Genomic DNA, 22872 nt, shown 5'->3' with positions numbered 1-22872 from the left:
TGCATCAAGTTACACATCGCTATATAGAAAATGTGGTCTAGTCAACAGCCTCTCCCCAAATTAGGACTGCCAGCTTTAACAAATACAAATATACAATGCCCAGATAAACCTGAATTTCAAATAAACAATAATTGTCCCAAATATCGTACGAGACACATAGCATACATTTTATCTGACAACTCTGAAGTCCATTGCTGAACCTAGGAACCAAAGACCAGCTTAGATCAGTCCCAGTCAGACACATAACAGCTGCTCTTAGAGTTTATGATTATTTGGAGAAAGACTAACCCCCAAGTTCTGAATTAATGTCCCACAAGTCTAAATCACCCAGTGGCACTTTTAAAATTAAGCAGATAGCTTTCTAAAAGACAAAACATGCAGCTAAGTGGAACAAAAACAAAAGTGTTGCTGTATAATGTACTAACAGATGCATGTGTGTGGGTCTCTGGGATTGAGCTCAGGTCGTTCTGCTGTGTAGCAAGTACCTTTACCTGTGAGCTATCTTTCTGATCCACCTATTTAAATTATTTGTATTATTAGTAGTTTAGCTTCTTTATTCCTTATTAGGTTATAAATTTCATTAGGATATGGACTGAATCAATAATTGCTGAATCTCCAATACCTAGCTCTGTTAGTAAATAGTGGTTGATTAAATGTCTGAATCATAGTAAAAGAAAAATTATATAAGCAGAAGGAGGAATGTATGTATTGCTGGTGAGATCATGGAGAAGTAACAGCCTCAGTACATGCGTGGGTTAATGTACCTTAACTTTTGTTGAAACATATGTGAAGTGGGAAGTGTGTAAAATATGTCTGATAGGCAAATGAGGTCCAAACCACGAAAGGAATGCCCGGAATACATCTGAGGTTAGAGTGCTGATCTCACCAGCAGCTGTTTAGCACTGTTTAACTGGCTGCAAAATGAAAAATATATGGATTAAAGAGAAACTGAGCCCGTCATAACAGTGTACACTTTTAACCCTAGCACTTGGGAGGCAGATGTAATGGATCTCATGAGTTTGAGGCCAGCCTGTTCTATATAGCAAGTTCCAAGATAGCCAAGGCTACACAGAGAAACCCTGTCTCAAAAAAACAAATAATAATAATAATTTTTAAAGGTTTTTTTTTTTTTTTGTGTGTGTGTGTGTGTGTGTGTTGGTGTTTTGCGTGCATGTATGCCTATATACCATGTGCATGGCTGGTGTTCTTAGAGGCAGAAGAGGATATCAGATGCCCTGGAACTGGAGTACCAAAAGTTGTGAGCCACCATATAGATGCTGAGAATCAAACCCAGGTCCTCTGGAAGAGCTGCCAATTGAGACATCTCTCTAGCCCCTTCAAGTTACCTTTTAAAGTAAATTAGAGTACAAACTAGATTTTTACTGAATTGTTTATAATCATAACTTATAGTAAGTCTTCTTAAAATAACTAAGGCCAAATATACCTCTACTAAGCAACTAAATTTCAGAGATCAGAATCATAACACTGAGAAAAAATAGTAAAAATAAATAATTTTGCTTAATTTTTAATTAACTCACATAAAGAAACATAAAACTAAGAAACTAGAAAAAAGCCAGACAGTTTTGAAGTGACACACCATATAATAGGTAATAATACTATTCAGAATGCAACTACTATTTTATCACTTCCACAGCCCCCACTAGTTTCTCTACATCCACCAATCTCTCCTCTCTACAAGCAGGTATAGTGTATTACTGTTCAATACACCTTGATGGATTTTCATCTCACCCAAGTTTTCATTACATTTTGTGTGTATGTGTGCACATGCACAGGTGTAACACAGTACATGTGGAGGTCGGATAACTTGAAGGAATTGGTTCTTCCCTTCCACCAAATTTAATAGACAGGCTTGGCAGTAAGCACCTCTACCCACTGAGCCATCTCACTGGCCATCACTCACGTTTTAAAGCCAAAGTTTTTACAGTGGCTTACAATGTTCTACACCATATAATGCTCTACCACCTACACCATTATTTATCTTCATCTCTCTCTTTTTTTTTTTAAGATTCATTCTTATTGTTGAGCACATGGGCAAATGCCTTTAATCCCAGCACTCTGGAGACAGAGGCAAGCGGATCTCTGAGTTTAAGGACAGCCCGGTCTGCAGAATGAGTTACAAGACAGCCAGTGCTACAGAGACACCTGTCCTGAAAAAAAAAAATAGATAGATAGATAGATAGACAGATAGATAAATAGATAAATGAAAATTATAGGTGTGTGTCTGATATGTGTGCACACATCTGTCTGTGTGGAGAGGTATGAGGACAACATCATTTGTTGATCCTCAAGTACTATCTTGTTTGGGGCAGGACTCTTGTCGTCAGCTGTTACACTGCATATGCCAGGCAAGTTTCCAGGGACTGTACCTCTACCTCATATCTTGCCATAGGAGCCTGAAATTATAGACTCATGCCACTGTGTCCAGATTTACAAGGGTTTGGGGGATCTGAACTCAAGTCCTCATACTTCAAAGTGCTTTCGACATGGAGCCATCTCTTCAGCATCTGTATTCCTTATACCTTCTCTTCACTCTACTCCCAGTCACACTGGTGTATGTGATCCCTGCATATGTCACTGAGATTGTGGTCCTGACTCAAGGATAGTCATTAGATATTCTATCTATCTGGCGAATTCCCTTACTGTCATATCTGCCATGTATTACATGCTTGCTTTCTCGATTCCTTTAGGTAAGGCCTCCCTGCCCAACCAGCTAATACATCAGTTCCCCTATTCAACACTCTCTATTTTTGTACTTTGGTTTTTATAGTATGTTTATTGCCACCACAATGTATTTATGTAGTTATGAATTTGTCGATTCTCTTCTCTCATTCCAAAATGCCCACATGAAGCTTATTGTTTTTCTCACTTGCTGCACCTAAAACAATGTCTGGCAGTTAAAAATTTCACTGAATTCGGGCAGTGGTGGCGCATGCCTTTAATCCCAGCACTCAGGAGGCAGAGGCAGGTGGGATCGCTGTGAGTTCAAGGCCAGCCTGGTCTCCAAAGCGAGTTCCAGGAAAGGCGCAAAGCTACACAGAGAAACCCTGTCTCGAGAAAAAAAAAAAAATTTTTTTTTCACTGAATTAATACACAAAAGTAGGAGCTAGGGAGATGGCTCAGTAGGTAACGTGTGAGCTGCACAAGCATGAGGACCTTGACTTTGGGTCACCAGCATACATGTGAAAACCTGGCATGGCAACACATACCTGTACTCCCAGTACTGGGAGGAAGAGACAGGAGGGGTTCTAGAGCTCACTGTCTAGCCAGTCTAGCTAATCAGTGAGTGCTGGATCCAATGAGAGATAATGTGGAAAGCAATCAAGAAAGACAGCCAGTGCTGCCTTCTGGCCTTCATATGAACACCATGCACATACATCTGCACACACACACACACACACACACACACACACACACACACACACGCAATACACTTTCACAGTAACCCTACTGAAGGATCAGAACCACTTCCTTTTTTTCTGCAGTGTATATGTTCATATGTGTACAGGTACCTGAATACAGGCTTGAAGAGCAGGCTGGGGTTATAAGCATGTACCACCATGTCCAGATATTTTACATGGATTCTAGAAGACTGAACTCAGATCCTTATGTCTGTTAATGCAAGCAATCTACCAATGGAGTATCACCCTAGACTCGCCTCCATTTTTTTATATGAAGAAAATACAATACATGTAAATTACCCAGAGATAAATGCTAACAAGTAGCAGAGACATATTATCAACTCTGGCAGTTTATTCCAAAGCCATCTCTCTTAAACATCCTATGATACAGACTCTAGTTTCCAACATACTGGAAAGAAAGACAACCTTTAGTTATATCATATATATTATTAAGAGATATAACCTATAAGTTACTTTATAGTAATGTCCTAATTTTTAAGGCTAGTACTCAAATCATAACCCATCCCAGCTCAATGGGTAAAGGTACCTCTGACCCTACAGTGGTAGAGAGAACCAACTCCCACAAATTGTCCTCTAATCTCCATATGCATATGCATGCATACACACACATTCACATAGACACACACAGCATCATACACATATCCTAAATTAAAATGTAAAAACAAAAAGTTGCCGGGCGTTGGTGGCGCACGCCTTTAATCCCAGCACTTGGGAGGCAGAGCCAGGCGGATCTCTGTGAGTTCGAGGCCAGCCTGGGCTACCAAGTGAGCTCCAGGAAAGGCGCAAAGCTACACAGAGAAACCCTGTCTCGAAAAACCAAAAAAAAAAAAAAAAAAAAAACAAAAAGTTTATAAACCGGGCGGTGGTGGCGCACGCCTTTAATCCCAGCACTCGGGAGGCAGAGGCAGGCGGATCTCTGTGAGTTCGAGGCCAGCCTGGTCTACCAAGTGAGTTCCAGGAAAGGCGCAAAGCTACACAGAGAAACCCTGTCTTGAAAAACCAAAAAAAAAAAAAAAGTTTATAATTATGCAATGTTCTCTCACATTTTTAGTCGCTATACAAATATACTTTATTCCAGACCTAATATTCCTCAACTGAGAAAAGCATCACCCAGAGATGTTACCTCCATCTTATAGTAACTGACAAGAAAACAGGAAAAGGTCTTACAGTTTACTTTCTTTTTCTCCTTCTTCAAGACACAGGGAGTTACAATGAAGTTCAGGATGGCCTCAAACTCCTGCCTCAGCCTCCTAGTACAGTGCTGGAATTAAAAGCATGTGCAAAGGGCTGGGCAGTGGTGGGGCAAACCTTTAATCCCAGCACTTGGGAGGCAGAGGCAGGCGGATCTCTTTGAGCTCAAGGACAGCCTGGTCTACAGAGCAAGATCCAGAACAGCCTGGACTACACAGAGAAACCCTGTCTCCAAAAACCAAAAAGCATGTACAAAAACACTTGCTGTTTTTTGTTTGTTTGTTGTTAACTTGGTGACCCAGAGAGTTTATTTGGTGTACTAATTGAGTGTATATGCTGTGTGTAAAAGCATTCACACCACAGCACTCCTGTAGAGGCCAGAGGACAACTTCATGGAGTCAGTTCTCTCCTTCCACCTCTATGTGGGTTCTGGGGATCAAACTCAGGTCATCAGGCCTGCACAACAAGCAACCTCACAGTGCCCCTCTTTTTTTGTTCTTGAATCATTTATTTATTTGTGTGTTCAAAGACCACAGCACAAGCGTGGGAGTTGGAGAGTAACTCCATGGGAATCCCAGGAATCAAACTCAGGTCATCAAGCTTGGTAGCAAATGCCCTTCTTCACTGATCCACCTTATTGTCCTTTTATTCAACTCTTAATCTATGCTATCTGGCCTTGTGAATTCTAACTTACAAAGTGAAAATGGGTTTCCCATCACCAAATTTTAGTTCTAAAAAGGGGAAAAAATAACTTCCTAAGACTTTTTATGTACAAACACAAAAATAATCTTGAAGAAGAAAGGTATGGTTTTCTGAATCATAGCCACTGTTGAGAGTTCACCTAGCATCCATTTCCAATCCCTCCAGGTTAAACAGTATGCCTTAGGGAAAACCAACACCATTCCACCTTCAGGGACATAATTAGTGTAAGGGTAATCTACAGTTATTGGTTCAGGAACTAGCACATGACCTGACTCTGGACAAAAGGACATGAAAGAAGTCTGAGAATGGTTTCTGGAGTCTCCTCTCTGGAAACTGAGGCACAGAAGCAGATATCTGCCCTCCATTAGAAGCTGTGTATGACTTTGTCTGGAATCACTGCAACCATTCAGCTACTACACTAAAGGTTAAGTCAATCTCAAGCACAGGAGACTTGAGCAGTATATGAATTGAACAAAATATGAGATTTTTACTGAAACTGTTAAGCTGCTAAAATGAACAAACCCTGAAGCCTGTTACATGGAAAGGTAAAATTTTGGTTCTTATACCATTTTAAATTAGCTATGCAACTAGCCCCTGAAAACAGTAACTATTTTTATGAAGCATATCCCAACAGCAGAAAAAAATGCTTACTAATAAATTATAACACACCGAGTGTCCCCACTACAAAACTGAAATTCAAAAAATCTAATATAGACTGGACATGGGGTGCATGTCTTTATGCTAGCACTCAGGAGGCAGAGGCAAGCAAATCTTAGGGAGTTGAGGAGAGCCTGGTCTTTGTAGCAAACTCTAGGCCAACTAGGACTGTATAGCAAAACCCTATCTGGGGGGGAAAAAAAAAGTCAAATACAGAAACAAATTCTAGGGACAGAGAAATGGCTCAGTGGGTCAAGGTGCCTGCCACCAAGCCTGAGGACCTGAGTTCAATCCCCAGAACCCACAAGGTGGAAGAAGAGAAACAACTCCTGAAAGCTGTCCTTTGGTCTCCACGTGTCTGTCTGTCTGTCTGTCTGTCTGTCTGTCTGTCTCTCTCTCTCTCACACACACACACACACACACACACACACACACACACACAGAGTAAAACAAATATAAGAGAAAAAAGAAAAGACTCTAAATCAATTAGTTCAACAAGGTCTTTCTAAAAACAATATATAACCACTATAAATCTTGGGTCATGATGGATTTATCGTAAGTTTAAAAATAAAAATTTTAGCTAGACGTGGTAACGCACACCTTTAATTCTAGCACTTGGGAGGCAGAGGCAGGCAGATCACTGTGAATTTGAGGTCAGCCTGGTCTACACAGTCCTGGAGAGTCAGGACTACACAGAGTCAGTGAATCAAGGTGTCTGCCACCAAGCCTGTCCCCCAAAAAAAAGTAATAATAGTAATAAATTTTAAAAATTACTACAATTCAAGATTGCATGACTGCAGGCTCTGGACACCAAGGCCAGATAACAGTGGATGGTACTGACTCTGGCTGTGTTCTCACTCTTCGACACCTGATCACAGGGTAGATCCCACACTGATGTGGTCCACACACAATCGTATGACTTTGATGGGCTGAACCTGGACTACTACTGCCTCTTTTATTAGAAGAGATGATCTTCTTACTTTATATAAACGTTTAAACATTCACAATTGGGGGCTGAAGAAATGGCTCAATGGTTAAAAGCACTGCTGCTCTTCCAGAGGACCTGGATCCAATTCCCAGCACCCACAAGACAGTCCTATAACTCCAGCTTCAAGTGATCCTCCTCTGGCCTCTGAGACCATTGCACACATGTGTGCATAAACACATATGCAGGCAAAACACCCATACAGTTAAAATAAAAATAAATAAATATTTAAATACATATAACAAATATACCACATAAAAGCAAGAAAATTGGAAAGTGGTCTTTAATAGGGCTAGATAGTTGATCTTACCATGTCAAGTTCTACATATTCTGAAGCTAATTGGCATAACACATTGAGTGACATAAGCCTCCATTTGGCCTTGTGCATTATAACACTAACTTAACAACTCTGAAAAATACATTTACTCATTTCTAATTTCTCAATTCCAAAAATAAGCTTTAATCCAAACTATAAAATCTTGCTAAAAGTAATGTACTTTTTAATTATTTCTTTTATTAAAATAAACTTTCATTATAATATCAACATTTTAAATGAAACTGGTTGAGTACAAAAGATTAACAAAATATTTGGGCACCATATATTAAGACAAGAAGACACAAAATGAGAACCAAGTGCTAGAGAGATGGCTTAGTCACTCACAGGACCTGCCACACAAGCATAAGGATCTGAGTTCAGATTCCCAGCACCCTCATAAAAGCCAGGTGCAGCAGCTTAACTCTGAAACCACCGCCAAGCAAGGAAGCACATGTTCACCCAACCAGTGAGCTCCAAGTTTACTAAGAGACTTTGTCTCAAGGAAGGAAGGAAGGAACAGCAAACAATGAAGGAAAGAGGAAGGAAGTGAACTAAGAACACATCCAATGTCAGATGCTACCCTTCAAACACACGCACAGACAGACATACACATGCACAGACATGTATACCCACAGCAAGAACACACACACATACACGCACGCACGCAGGCACGCACGTGCCCACACATAAGCACACACCACATACTCACACCAAAAAGAGAAAGATGAAATGACAGCCACATAAAGAAGTTGACATTATCGAGCTGAGTGTGGTTGGTGGTGCATGCCTTTGATCCCAGCACTAAGAAGGCAAAAGCAGGAGGCTCTCTTGTGAGTTCAAGGCAAGTATTGTCTACATAAGGGAGTTCCAGGCCAGCCAAGGCTACACACTGAGACTGTCTCAAATAAATAAATATAAAGAAAAAGAAGTTGTTGCTTACATTATTGGAGAAATGAATGAAATTACATTCATGAAATATGATTTCATGTAAAGATAAGTTACAGACACATATGAAAAAACACACAGTACTAGAATCTCTAAAACTGGAGAGTTTCTTTAAAAAATAATTTATTTTTATTTTATTTGCATTGGTGTTTTGCCTCCAGGTATGTCTATGTGAGGGTGTCAGATCTTGGAGTTATAGACAGTTGTTAGCTGCCATGTGGGTGCTGGGAATTGAACCTGGGTCCTCTGGAAGAGCAGCCAGTGCTCTTAACCACTAAGCCATCTCTCCAGGCCCCCAAAACTGGAGAGTTTTAAAAAGGATACATGTCTAGCACAAGATCATGATCTAAAGATGTGGTGTGATGTGTATAGTATGCACTACACAAGAAGCAGTACAAGCAAAAGCTTTGGGATAGGAATAAAAAGATATCCAGGCTATCGGGCTAGAAGGGAGCAGACAGAGGATTAGTGGTAAAAGTGTGAACTGGTGCTGTATTACTCAAGACCAGACATAACAAGTTTAAGAGGAAGAAACTGTCAGTTTTTGTTAGTAAAATAACAACACAGTGAAAATAACATTTTAGTGGGATTAGCCTAGATGTAGAATTCAGGATAAATTTACAGGGAAGAGAAAAAATAAATAAAAAACACAGCAACCCAGTATGAGGTACTGGTTAAAAGTTTGGATTTTAGAGTCAGGCAGACACACCCACTTTTTTACTTGCTGTGAGCCTTGTTTTTTAAACCTATTTAAGCCTTGGTATCCTGCATAAAGTGAAACAAAGTGTATGCTTTATAAGAATAGCTATTTGGCTAAAAGAAAAAGTACAAAGAAAGCTTAAAACAGATACTGAGTCTACAATAATATGGGGCTGAGGAAATAGCTCAGTTGGTAAAGTGCTTGGCCCGCAAGCCTGAGGACCTGAGCCTGAGGACCTGAGTTCTCATTCCAGAACCCACATAAAAAGCCAGGTGTTATCTTGTACATCTATAACTCTAGGGCAGAGTTTATAGAGACAGGTGGATCCTCAGAGTTCACTGGCCAGCTAATATAGCCAAGCAGTGAGTGCCTGGTACAGTGAGAGACTCTGTCTCAAAAGATATGAAGGAAGACACTCAGTGTCTACTTCTGGCCTCCACATGCACACGTGTGTGCATGCACCTACACACATACATACACATTCATGAATTTACATACACACAAAAGAAGCCATGCTAGTTTCAGAGTTCATATCATCTATTTCTAGTGCTTGTGTTCTTTCTACACAGGCTGTATCTTTTAAAACAAAAAATTATGTCATGTCATAAACATATCTGTAATTCCCTTTTTATTTTTTTATTGATTTATTAAACTTTTGTGTAAGAGTCACATATATCCCAGGCCGGCCTCCTATTCAATAAGTAGTTGAGGATGCCTTTAAATTTCTGATCAGTCCTCTAGCCTCTACCTCTAAGTGCTGGAGGCATTCCCAATTTACGCAGTGCTAGACATAGAATATAGGACTTGAACACTAGTCAAGCACTCTGACAACTAAGTCATATCCCCAACCCTGTAGTTCTTTTTCTACCTATCTTGTTAAATACAAAAACCATAAAGATAGCCCAGCATTTTCACATTCTAAGAAAAAATGTACAACTATTTAGTATCAAAACAGTGATGAGAAGTTTAAAAAGCATCAAATGGAGGAGTTACCATACTTCTAATGAAACATAGTTGGATAAACTATAATATATGAAATGAAAACAATGACTAGTCATTTTCATAAAATATTAAAAATTGGTACACATTTTGCCCCATTTATTCCACACTACAATATCATTTTTTAAAATGACACTGACTTGAGTGAGATTCATTACACTTGTAATCCCAGAATCTGGGAGGTGGAGGCAAGAAATCACCTGTTCAAAGACAGCTTGGACCCAGGTGTGGTGGCACAAGCCTCTAGCCCCAGCACTGGGGAGGTAGATGCAGGCAGAACTCTATGAGCGCAAGGCCAGCCTTGTCTACACAGGGAGTTCAAAGCCAGTCAAGGCTACATAATGAAACCATGTCTCAAAAACACAAAATGAAATAAAATAAAGCCAGGTGGACTGCTATGAGATCTTGTCTTGAAAGCAAACAAACCAGAGCTGTAAAGATGGCTAGGCAATTAAGGCACTTACTGCTCCTGCCAGTTGACTCATAGCGTCTCCTGACTCCAACTCCAAGGGAGCAGTTGACCTCTGACTTCCTGTAAACACGTGTTACATACAAGCTATGCAGACACATGGGAATATGCATGCACACACAAACACATTAATAAAAACAATAAATCTCTTAAAAAACAACAAACCAAAAAGTAGGGGAGGGAGTTTGTTCTGGAGATGTATGTAGCTGAGTTAGCAGAATGCTTACTTTGCATAATAAAACCCTAAATTTAATCCAAAAACACCACATAACCTGGGCTCACCTATAATCCTAGCACTCAACAAGTGAAGCAAAGAAGATCAAGGGTCATTCTCAGGGTAGTATCAAATTTAAAACCATTATGGCATACATGAGGCTTTCTCTCAAACAAACAAATAAACAGCCAGGCATGGGAGCTCATGCCTATAATCTCAGCATTCAAGAGTCAGGCAAAAGGATCGATGTAAATTCAAGGCCAGCCCTATCTACATCATGAAAACCTGTCTCAAAAAAAGCACAGCCACAAACAAAAGGAGGCCGGTTAAAGTTGAAGTAAGTTTGAGGACCTGAGAACAGTTCGTGGGACCCACATGGTAGGATAAAATCCTCTCCCATAAATTGTCCTCTTACACATACACAGTGACACAGACACACACCCAAACAAATAATATAACTTTTGTTTGTTTTGTTTTTTCAAGACAGGGTTTCTCTGTGTTGCCCTGGCTATCCTGAAACTCACTTTGTAGACCAGACTGGTCTCCTCAGAGATCTGTTTGCCTCTGCCTCCTGGATGCTGGGATGAAAGGCATGAGCCTCCTCTGCCTGGCTGTCTTCTTTATTCCCATTCTCTCATATCTGTAGAATTTTCCATAGGCTATGATAAATGGTATCTCAATGGACCAACAGCAAGAGCAATTGTGAATATCTGGCTATAAAGCTACATGTTAAAAGCATGCAAAAACATAGAATAACATCATTTTTCTCACTAATTTTTGTTTTGTTTTTAGAAACAAATTTTACTTGTTATAAATTTTAATTGTTTGGGGGTTTTGTTTTGTTTTGTTTGGCGTTTGTTTGTTTGTTTGTTTGTTTGTTTTTTCCAGTCAGGGTTTCTCTGTGTAGCTTTGAAGCCTTTCTTGGAACTCACTCTTTAGCCCAGGCTGGCCTTGAACTTACAGAGTTCCGCCTGCCTCTGCCCCCTAAGCGCTGGGATTAAAGGAGTGCATCACCACCCAAATTTTAGTCTTTGTTTTTCATTTTAAAATGTTAATATGTCGTGCTCTATTATTTTTAAATGAATTCATGTTTTTCTTTTCCTGTTTTTAAAGATAAGGTCTCATGTAGCCCAGGCTGATGTCCAACTCCTTTTGTAGCAGAGGATATCCTCAAATTTCTGATTTTCCTGTCTCCATCACTAAAGTACTGAGATTCCAGATATGTGCCACCACACTTGGCTTGAATTAAGTATTTTTTTGAATTTTTATTCCAAAAACAGTAAATATAACTCATTTAAAGCAGTGGTTCTCAACCTTCCTAATACTGTGACCCTAATATAGTTTCTCATGTTGTCGTGACTCCCAAACCACAAAATTATTTCATTGCTACTTTATAACTGTAATTTTGCTACTGTTATGAATCATAACGTGCATATCTGATATGCAGGATATCTGATTTGCAACCCCCAAATGGGTCATAACCCACAGACTGAGAACCACTGGCTTAAAACCATATTGGGTATACTCCTCTAATCCCAGAACTACAGAGGCTAAGGCAGTAGATTACCATGAATTTAAAGACAGTCTGACATACATAGTAAGTCAAGTCTAGCCTGTGCTACATAGACTCTTAAACAACAAAAGCATGATGCACTTAAACAGAAGTTCTTTGATGTTCTCAATACTTTTTAAGAACCAGAATACTGAGACAAAAGAAACTGAGAACTTTGGGAAGCAGGAATTGGGGAATCAAACAAAGAGCTTTGCACATACTCAGCAAGTGTTCTGCCTGAGCCATAGCTCCAGCACAAACTATTTTTCTAGACATTACTATATTTGTATTTTGACAAATAATTAAAAATATTAATTTTCAGGTCAGTGAGATGGCCCAGTGGGTAAGGCAGAGTCCACTAAGCCTGACAACCGGGGTTTGATCCCTGAAACCCACATGGTAAAAGGAGAGAACCAACTCCTAGGGTTGAATCCTCTGCCCACCACATGAGCACCACGAATCCCTGCATGTTCGTTTGTGTATACACACAAACACACACATATAAATATATAAATGTAAAAAAATCTAATTATCTATTGAGGAAATACTGCTACTCTAGATATAATTTCAAAAATTATCTTAGTGAGAACCAAAAATGTCTAGAACCTTAAGAGCTCTGTCATTTAATCCAAAAAAGGAATCATTCATTACATTTTTCTATAGTCAAAATAGTAACAATGTTTGGGGCTGGAGAGATAGATGCCTTGGCAGTTAAGAACAATGGCTGCTCTTGCAGAAGACCTGAATTCAATTCCCAGCATCCACATGATGGCTCACAACTGTCTAATTCCTGGGTTCCAAAAGATCTAATGCACTTTTCTGGCCTCTTAAGGTATTGGGTATGAGTGTAGTGCAGATAGTTTTTTAAAAATTAATGTCAAAATTCAAGTGTTGAGTTTATGGACTCAACACATAGCCTTTGCTTCTTATTCTTCCTAAGAAGAATAAGTAACACAAGATAAGTAACCCAAAACGGCCTTGAACTCTGGATCCTCCTGCTTTAGCCTTCTGAGTGCTAAGATTATAAGGTATGTGCCACCAATCTCAGGCTTCATCTGAGCTCTATAAATGTTGATCCTATGGCTCTAGGATCAATCATGTATAGTTCATTCCTACAATAGCTCTATCAAAGATGAGGCTCTCTGAGGGCCTAGTCAGCAACTGCTTGGCTAGTACCCCAATACACATATGCACTTCAGGAGTAAGCAAGATACTTACTGGCCATATTTTGTTTGCTTATTCTGTGTGTGCCACTATTTTAAAACTAACTCACTCACTCTCTCTCTCTCTCTCTCTCTCTCTCTCTCTCTCTCTCTCTCTCTCTCTCTCTCTTTTGCTTTTGAGACAGGGTCTTATTATGTGTAGCTCATACTGACCTTGAACACAGAGATCCTCCTCCTTCTACCTCCCAAATGCTGGGGATAATAGTATGCACCATGCACCACCACATCCAGCTTAATTATTCTTTTCTTTTTTACATTTATTTACTTAGTGCATGTGTCCTCACATGCATATGTGGGGGGCACATGTGCCATAGTGCACAGGTAGAAGTCAGAGACAACTTATGGAAATTTTCTCCTACCATGTGGATCCTAGGAATCAAACTCAGGCTATCAGGCTGGACACTGTCAGGAAGAACTTCTTCCTGCTGAGCCATTTTGCCAATCCAGCCCACAACCCTAACTCTTAATACTGCTGGGCGGTGGTGGCGCATGCTTTAATCCCAGCACTTGGGAGGCAGAGGCAAGAGGATCTCTGTGAGTTCGAGGCCAGCCTGGTCTACAAAGCCAGATCCAGGACAGGCACCAATATTACACAGAGAAACCCTGTCTCAAAAAAAAAAAAAAAAAAAAAAAAAATTCTTAGTATTATTTGTTCTCTTTTTTTGAGACAGATATCTTATCCCAGGCTGGTGGAAACTCACTGTGTAGCTGTGATCTTCCTGACAACCTCATCTTCTACCTCTACCTGGAAATACAGATCTACATCACCACACCCAGTTTACCTTATGTTGGGGATCAAAACCAGGGTATCCTATATACCAGAGAAGCACTCTAACAACTGAACTGTATTTATAACCCTAATCTTAACATTTCAAAGGTAGTTTTACATCTCATGTAAACAGTCTACAGCTGCCAAAAAATACACGAACATTTAAAATATCAAATCCAGGCCACAAAGATGTCTCAGTGAGTAAAGATGCTTGCTGCCAAACCAGGCAACCTGAGTTTGATCTCTAGGAGTCACATGGTGAAAAAAAAGAACCAACTCATGTAAACTGTCCTCTAGCTGCCACAGGTACACCCACACATACACATCAATTAATCAATCAATATAATTAATTTTTCAAAAAGATATTACGCTCCTATTTAGATTCAATTCTTTGGTTTTTAGAGACAAGGTTTCTCTGTGTAGCTCTGGCTGTCTTGGAACTCTCTCTGTAGACCCGGCTGGCATCAACCTCACAGAGATCCACCTGACTCTCAAGTGCTGGAACTAAAGGTGTGTACCGCTGCCACCACCACCCAGCTGGAAGACAGTTTTTAAGGCAATAATAGGTACAAACTTTTACATTTATAGTTCAAACTAAAATCAACATAAAAATATATAAAATATTGAAAATATTCCAATTAAGAGCCCTAAGAAATAAACTAACTCAAAAGTTAGGATATTGCAATAGCCAAGGAATGAAGTTGCCAAGGACCTTAAGCAAAAAGCACCTAAGTCTAGAAACAAACAGTGCTCCTTAGTTATCTATTAGTTCAACATACACTGATTAAATTATCTTCTACTTCCAAGACCCTAAACAAGCTAAGAAGCTTCCAACCAAGTAGGAAGATAATTCCATAGGGCAAAATATACATAAATAAATGCAGCAGCCACTCTAAACATGATAAAGAAATTCCATCTAAGAAGTACTCGAAAAGAAATGGAAAGGGAAGGACATCTTCTAAAAAAGGGCACTAGGGAATATATATTATGGGAATAAAAAAAGCATCTGATGTGAGTTTGAAACATATATAAACTTTTGACAAGTAACCATTAGGTGACAGGAGGACAAAATCATACATTTAAGTCACAGAAAAAAAAAATCTATAGAAGCTATGATGGGCTCCAGAAGAAAAAATGGACTAGAAAATTAGGAAGCAAAAATAGTTGGATTTATATGCAAGGGTAAGCAACTTGGGGCTTTTATTTTTAAATAGGCGAAAGAAACAATTAAAAGATTTTTGTTTGTTTTTTCTAGACTAGCTCTCTCTGTGTAGCCCAGGCTGTCTTAGAACTCACTCTGTAGACTAGGCTTGGCTTGGAATTCAGAGATCGGCCTGCCTCTGCCTCCTGAATACTGGGATTAAAGGCCTGCACCAACAGAAGATTTTTTTTAAAAATCACAACATTTATCATTGTATCATTGTAGGTAAATCATCACATGATAGTTTAACAATAAAAATGTAGTGAAGAGCCTTTTTGCTCTTCCAGAGGACCAGGGATTCAATTCCTAGTACCCACATCATGGCTCATAACTATATCTTCAGTTCCAGGGAATCCAATGTCCTCTTCTGGCCTTGGAGAGCACCAGATGTGCATGTGGTACACAGACATATACCCACAAACAAAAACTATAGACTGGACCGAACAGAAATGGGAGAACAGTAGCTTTCACCCAGTCCTAGAAAGAAGGAAGAACTTTTCTTAGGGTGGTGGGCTAGGAAAAAGACAGATACAAACACTCTGCTAATCATCTCATTGATAATTGACTCATAGTTTAAGATATTCTAAAGCCTAACTTATCACACAGAACAAAGTTGGCATTCACATTATTTCCATTAAGAAATATTCAAAAAAGGATATGAAGTTATGTGGGTAGGAATTCGGGGTTGGAACTGAGAGGAGTTGGTAGGGGGACTGAATATGATCAAAACATATATAGAACTCTAAAAGAAAAAAAAAGTAAATATCATTGTATATTAGTTTTGAAAAAAAAGTCTTATTTAGCTGGGGGTTTTGTTTTGTTTTTGTGATAGGGTTTCTCTGTGTAGCCTCCTGGCTGTCCTGGAACTCACTCTGTAGACTAGGCTGGCCTTGAACTCAGAGATCTGCCTGCCTGCCCCTTCCTCACAAGTGCTGGGTGGGATTATAGGCATGTGCCACCACTGCCCTGATGGTTTCTAATAATTTAAATAAAATATGATTTGGCGGAGGGTGGGCGGGGGGAAGGGGAAGGGGCAGGAGGGGGGAGAACAAGGGAATCCGTGGCTGATACGTAGAACTGAATGGTATTGTAAAACAAAATAAAAGGAAAAAATAAATAAATAAATAAATAAATATGATCTGGCACACACAAAAAAAATTTAAATAAAGAGAAAATGTAATACATGTGCAAAAAAAAAAGTTTATACACACACATTTTTTTCCCACTTTAGGCTAGGTGTGATGGCCTTTAATCCAGTACTCAGGAGGCAGAGGCAGGTGGATTTCTGTTAGTTCCATGCCAGCCATCTAGTGCCTCAAAAATTAAAAAAAGAAAGAACAAAAATTAATTTTATAGTCAATGTTTCAGCATATTTAAAAGCAGTTTCTTTTTGAAATATTGGAAACACCACATTCTTTAGTAAGGATGCAAAACAAAAGATAACAATATAAACATATTTTAGTATATTTAGTATACAGAATTTTATTCAAGGATAAACATCTTAAACTCAAAAGTTTATTTCGATGAAAAATAAAGTTTGGGTCAGAATTTTCTATACAACCATATTAAAACCTACAAAACTTTGCATAATTATAATGGTCAGCTTTCTGAAAAATAATTTCTGGGCCAAACATTGTGGCACATGCCTGTAATCTCAGCACCTCAGAGGATGAGACAGAAGGAATGCAAGTTTGAGAGCCCAGCCTCGACCACACAGAGTTACGAGCTAGCCTGAGCTATATTGTGAGAGTCAATCTCAAAAATAAATAAATAAATAAATAAATAAATAAATAAATAAATAAATAAAATATATTCAACTTGACCAATATTTTCCTGTAAGGTTAAAATTTTTCGATCATTAGTGCCTTCTTCATATTCTACCCTCCTCCCCACTCAACTCCCCACCCAACAAATCCCCTTTGTATGTATGGAAGGCAAGATACTGTATGATCCAGCAGGACCCTAAGGCAATGTGCATAGATAATTCTTATAAATACAGATACATAGCATCCTTTACCCTTTACAGGAGAGATACCAGGGGTATACTGGATTTCTGAACACATGAATGACAAATGTATCTAACAGAAGCAAAGCTTTACCACTGGGGGAAACAAAGGAGAAAACACACAATAGAAGGGTGGCAAATCTTACAAACTTTACAAAACACTGAAAAGCTGCGTGTGGATCGTTTACAAAAGTAAACCAAGACAGTTCTAAAACAAAGAAAAGGAGAAAAATTCTTAGTGATAATTAAGTTTCCAAAAAAGGGTGATTCAATATTAGTATTAGTTTTTAAGGCATCATTTAACACTACCACTAATTTTTAAAGAAGATACTTCTCCATTCACAAGGACACTAGAAATAATTACTACATACCTTCTAAGAGACATTTATACTTCATTATACTTGCATGGACTTCATTCTTTTCAAACATTTCCAAAAATACACATTCTTATAATAATCAAGGTTTCCTAATGACAAACACATTATTCTGTAGGTTTAACTATAACCCATTTTAAAAAGACAACGAATTCATCCTCAATTAACACAAGGAATCACAAAGGCCCTCTGCTTATTCAAAATCATTACATAAAGCACTGTCGGTAACTGCAAGGAAGGTTTGAATATCTGACAGCTATAATAACCTAAAATGAGGCATACTTTAAAGAACAAAAAAAAAAACTTTTCCATTTCCCTTTCTTTCCCCTTCCCTTCAGAGACACAAAATATCTCTAATGGCCTCAGAAAAAGCTCTCAAATAAAAATATATTATATACATTTCCCATGTACATGTACAGAAACCTGCCCCATCTCTGTGTATATCCCATTCAGAGGAAAAAGAAAGGGTCTTTAAGAGTCAAAATTATATTAATTCTGACACCCAAACTAAGTTAAATCACTATAAATTAATTAACGAGTAATAAAATACTGCATGCAAACCTAGAGACTATATGCACAGAAGGAAAGAACCTCAGACTAAGGCCATGAATGAATAAGACCGCCCAATCCCTGAAAATCACTAACCGGCATTTGGTTTCTATGAGAGAAACACGGAGTCTTAAAATGAAGAATCACAAAGGCAACTCAGTTTCTGAAGTTAACAAAGGTAAAATACAACGAACCAAATCAGACAACTGCATTAAAGTATAAGCTTTAAGGAATTCTCACAAAGGGAAAGACTGTCTTCATGAATGGATTATAAAACATCCCTTGCAGGTAGAAATCTTGAATTATTTAAAAAAAAAAAAAAAAAAGTGGAGGGCCGTCAAAAACCTGAATGACATGCAAAGGCAAAGCCAAAAACTGATCTTTCCTCCCTCCCCCACTCCAGTCCCCCCACCCCCACCTTCTCCGGACAATGGGATCAGGGTCCTAACTGCAAACTTTAAAGGTATAAGCCAGAGCAGTTTTACTGCAGCTTTAACTGCAATCTGCCCCTCATCCCGAACCTGGCGCACCCAAGAATACTTCTGGCCTGAAAACATCACCGGGGTTTTGTTAAGAACAAATCAGACCCATCCAAAAAAAATTAAAAGTTTGCTCCCAAATACCTGGAGGATCCATTTCAATATAAAATATCAGTTCTGTCGAATAGGGCATCATCACCTCCCTCCAGTCTGCGTCATCGCGGTCCATACTCCACACCGTATTGTACATCGCGCTGTCAGGGGCAGGTCGTCAGGAAATATATAGAAAGCATATATATCTTTTATCTGATATTTCAAAATCTAAATATATATATTTGCTAAAGTTCCAAACGGAAATGTACTTCGGGGTTTCCAACGGCCAGTACAAGTCCAGCCAACTACTGGGATGAGGACAAGGTCCTCCCCCTCTCTCCTCCTACAGCACCCAACAAAATGCCCCGAACTTTCAAGCTACGGGGTTTTACCTCAGAGGGTTACAGAGAGGCTCGGAAAGCAGAGAGCAGTGGTGTTAAAAAGCCGCTTCCCGAAAAATCCTTCCTACACAATCGCTCTCCAAAGGGAAAAGCTCCCCACCGCCTCCTAATCTTTCAGCGGAAGCCACTTTTGTGTCCTTCGGAGGAGAGAGAATGGGAGAGGAGGGAAAAAAAAAAAGAAGAACGCGTTGGGAGAAAGCTGGGGAAGTGACAAAGGCTGGAAAGGGGGGGTTGCGTTCAAGTTTCGGGGTCCCACTGGTCTGCAGAGAGCGACTCCCTCTGGGACTGGGACTCGGGCTCTGTTCGCGTCAGGCTGGGAACCCAAGCTTCCGCAGCTTCGGGATGGCGACCCGTTGGACAGTCCAGCCCGTCAGCTCGGCTGTGCGCGGGTAGCAAAGGTATCCCCGCCAGCGCCGGCTCCCCTCACGCTCTGCCGGGGAGCCAACCACTAGAGTTTCATTTTAACTGCGCGGAGGGGACCTCCTCCCCCGCCCGCCCTCCCCACCCCCGCTGGGGCGCCACCCAACCGCGCGGGGCAGGGGGAACAGCCGACAGCGCGACGGGCCTTTCCACTCCGTACCATCTTGACGTGCGGGGACGGCCAAGCGCCCGAGGAAGAACCCCTCCTCTGGCCCTCCACTCCGACTTTTAACTCTCCCCGTCCCCGTGTCGGACTCTACTCTTTGGTCAGCCGTTGTCTCTACCCCCAGCCTCACTCCGAATGGTCCAGCCCGGGCGCTGGCCGCTCGCCAGGAGTCGGAGCCCGGCGCACGCGAGCTCAGCCCGGAGACGGGGGCAGACGGTGATTGGCTGATCCCGGTTGCCGGAGCCCGAGCCTGCGTCTTTTGTCTGCCCTGCTCCAGCTGAGGAGCGGAGACGGCTGCGCGCCCCGAGCGGGCCAATCAGGAGAGAGCCGGCGCCGGCCGGTAAGGCGGCGATTGGTCGGACCTCAGTTACCAAGCGGGACAAAGGCAGACGGGGAAAAGAAAAGAGGAGGAAGGGGAGGGGTTGTGGAGAAAGAAAGAAGGCGCAAACGGCGGTTACTGACAGGCTAGGCGAGCGCTCGGGGGCTCAAGCTGCCCGGAGACTGGCGGGGCTCCCGCTGTGACTCGGGCCGCCCCGGACTAGTGACGAGGGGGAGGACGGGCTGGCGCTCGGCTCTTCTGCCTGGAGACTGGCCGCGGGGGAGGGGAGCGGTGGGAGCGGGCCGGGCTGTCACTTGGCCGGCCGGGCGCACGCTCTCCGGCTCCATCGGAAGTCGCTGGGCAGAGTTCCTCCTCACACACCTCTTCACCTGGCTGCCTTCGCCCTCCCCTGCCCCTGGGTTAAATCGTCCGGGTACAGCAAAGGTCGCCATGCTCACTCGCATGACTGTTCCTCTCCAGACAAGGTGCCCATCGCCCCCCCCCCCCGCAACTCCCTACGGGTATCTGCACCTCGGGCATTTCTTGGGGAGTCATGTTTGCCGCTACTCTGCTTCCCACTGTAGGACTTTTGAACCCAGAATAACTCAACGCTCAAGTAAATAGTGAGGCATCTCAACAAGCCCTCCAGTTCTGGTACTCATAGAAAAAAATTTTTTTTCTGGAAGTATAGTGAGTGTGTGATTTCTGAGGTAAATCACAGGTGTTGGGTTCTCTCGCCAAAAAGTCACTATTTCTGTTTCCCTGACAGCCCCCTTTCCGCACACGCAGTCCCCTCCCTCCAAACTTAAAGCTTCAGTATGAAAATGCTGAACATTTCCATGCATTGCAGAAACAGCTAATTAACTTGCCGGGGACCGCTGAATAGCTAACCTGTGCCTGGAATTGCCATCCTGCTCTACAATACAGTCTGAGGAGGCCAAAAACTGCTGCTGTTTCCTCTTCACACTGGAGTAACAAAGCCCATTGTGTTTGAGTTGACAACCTGATTTAAGCCCTAGCAAAGCCTACCCCGAGTAGCTCTGTGTATTGATTAGCCTCCGGAACAGTCGCCACTTTTCATCCTCCTGAGGCGGTTCTGCTTTTCTTTTCTTTTCTTTTCTTTTTCTTTTATTTATTTATTTGGTTTCTCGAGACCGGGTTTCTCTGTGTAGCTTTGCTCCTTTCCTGGCTCTCGCTCTGCAGACCAGGCTGGCCTCGAACTCACAGAGATCCGCCTGCCTCTGCCTCCCGAGTGCTGGAATTAAAGGCGTACGGCCCCCGGTTCTGCTTTTCTTAAAAGTGTTTTGAGTTAGGCCAGCATTGGTGATTCACGTCTTTAGTCCCAGCACTCAGGAGGCAGAGGCAGGTGGATCTCTGAGTTCAAGGCCAGTCGGGTCTACAAAGAGGAAAGTTCCAGGGCAGCCAGGGATACACAGAGACACCCTGTCTTGGAAAAATAAAAATAAAACAACAACAAAAAGAAGTCCTGAGCTGAGACAAGCCCCAGAAACTGACAAAATCAAAATGTATACAGACTAGATACAAAGTAAAGGGATAAAGAATCCGAAAATACAGACAGGGTTAAGCTTTAAAGGAAACATATTTCAAAAGCACACGAGAATTCTTTCAGAATCCTCGAGATGCTTTCTTCTGTCTCTTGAGTTGAAATGTGTTTCAAAAGCTAGAGCAGCTCTGGAGCAGGGCTCATTAATTTTAATCTCCTGAACTCCTTCAGGTAGAAGATGTTGGAAGATCAACTCTAATTTGTGGCTGACTTCCCAGCAGTCTCTACTTTACCATATCTGAATGCCAAAAGTATTCACATTTGATAACTCAAAAGGCAGAACAATCCCTCAAGGGCAAGTGTGGGTGTACGTTTGTTCCCAGGTGCCCATGTGCATTCCCAAACAAAATGAAAGTGAAGAGACAAAAATATGGAAAAGATAATGGCTTTCATGTTTTCACTGCAGCTTTTTTTTTTTTTTTTTTTTTTTTTTTTTTTTTTTTTTTTTTTTTTTTTTGAGTCAGGGTTTCTCTGTGTAGCTTTGTGCCTTTCCTGGAACTCACTTGGTAGCCCAGGCTGGCCTCGAACTCACAGAGATCCACCTGGCTCTGCCTCCCGAGTGCTGGGATTAAAGACGTGCGCCACCACTGCCCTCACTGCAGCTTTTGCCTGGACCACTTGTCATCAGTTTGTGATGGGGTTTCAGTTTCTAAAATACAGAGTATTTCTCATATCTAAGGTTTAGGGGGATGGAGGGAAAAAGTAACACAGTATAAGTCAAATGCTCCAGGTTGATACATGGCATAAAGCAAGTGTGCTGGATAGTTTTATGTCAATTTAAAACAGCTAAAGTCGCCTAAGAGAAGGTAACCTTAATTAAGGAAATGCCTTTGATGGTGGTAGTGGTGCACACCTTTAATCCTAGCACTTGGAAGGCAGGGGCAGGTGGATCTCTTGTGAGTTCAAGGCCAGCCTGGTCTACAGCCAGAACTGTTATACAGAGAAACATTGTCTAAGAAACCCACCCCTCCAAAAAAGGGAGGTTGGGAGGAATGCCTTCATATGCTCAGGCTGTAGGCAAACCTGTAGGGCATTTCCTTTATTTGTGGATTGATGTGGAAAGGCCCATTCCATTGTTGGTGATGCCATCTCTGAGCAGATGGTCCTGGGTTCTATAAGGAAGCAGGCTGAGGCAGGCC

The 22872-nt window shown here is 41.2% G+C and overlaps 1 protein-coding gene across 2 annotated transcripts in view; it reads right to left on the bottom strand.

The window, feature by feature from the left end:
- Pik3r3 (phosphoinositide-3-kinase regulatory subunit 3) overlaps nt 1-20038 on the bottom strand; it is a 92310-nt gene extending 72272 nt beyond the window's left edge. The window contains exons 1-2 of one of the 2 annotated variants that reach the window (XM_016005123.3): nt 19845-20038; nt 18915-19024 (exon numbers count right to left, since the gene is read on the bottom strand). In XM_016005123.3, coding sequence (XP_015860609.1) covers nt 18915-19020 — 106 coding nt within the window. In that variant the 5' untranslated portion in view covers nt 19021-19024; nt 19845-20038. Of the gene's footprint in view, nt 1-18914; nt 19025-19255; nt 19782-19844 lie in introns of those variants that run through there. The other variant, XM_006986583.4, reaches the window with a different exon arrangement.
- Between the last annotated feature and the right edge of the window lie 2834 nt (nt 20039-22872).

The sequence above is a fragment of the Peromyscus maniculatus genome, chromosome 2 (genome assembly GCF_049852395.1).
Source record: "Peromyscus maniculatus bairdii isolate BWxNUB_F1_BW_parent chromosome 2, HU_Pman_BW_mat_3.1, whole genome shotgun sequence".
NCBI lineage: Eukaryota > Metazoa > Chordata > Mammalia > Rodentia > Cricetidae > Peromyscus > Peromyscus maniculatus.
Note: the sequence above shows the minus strand (reverse complement) of the source record. Positions and strands in the feature narration are given on the sequence as shown.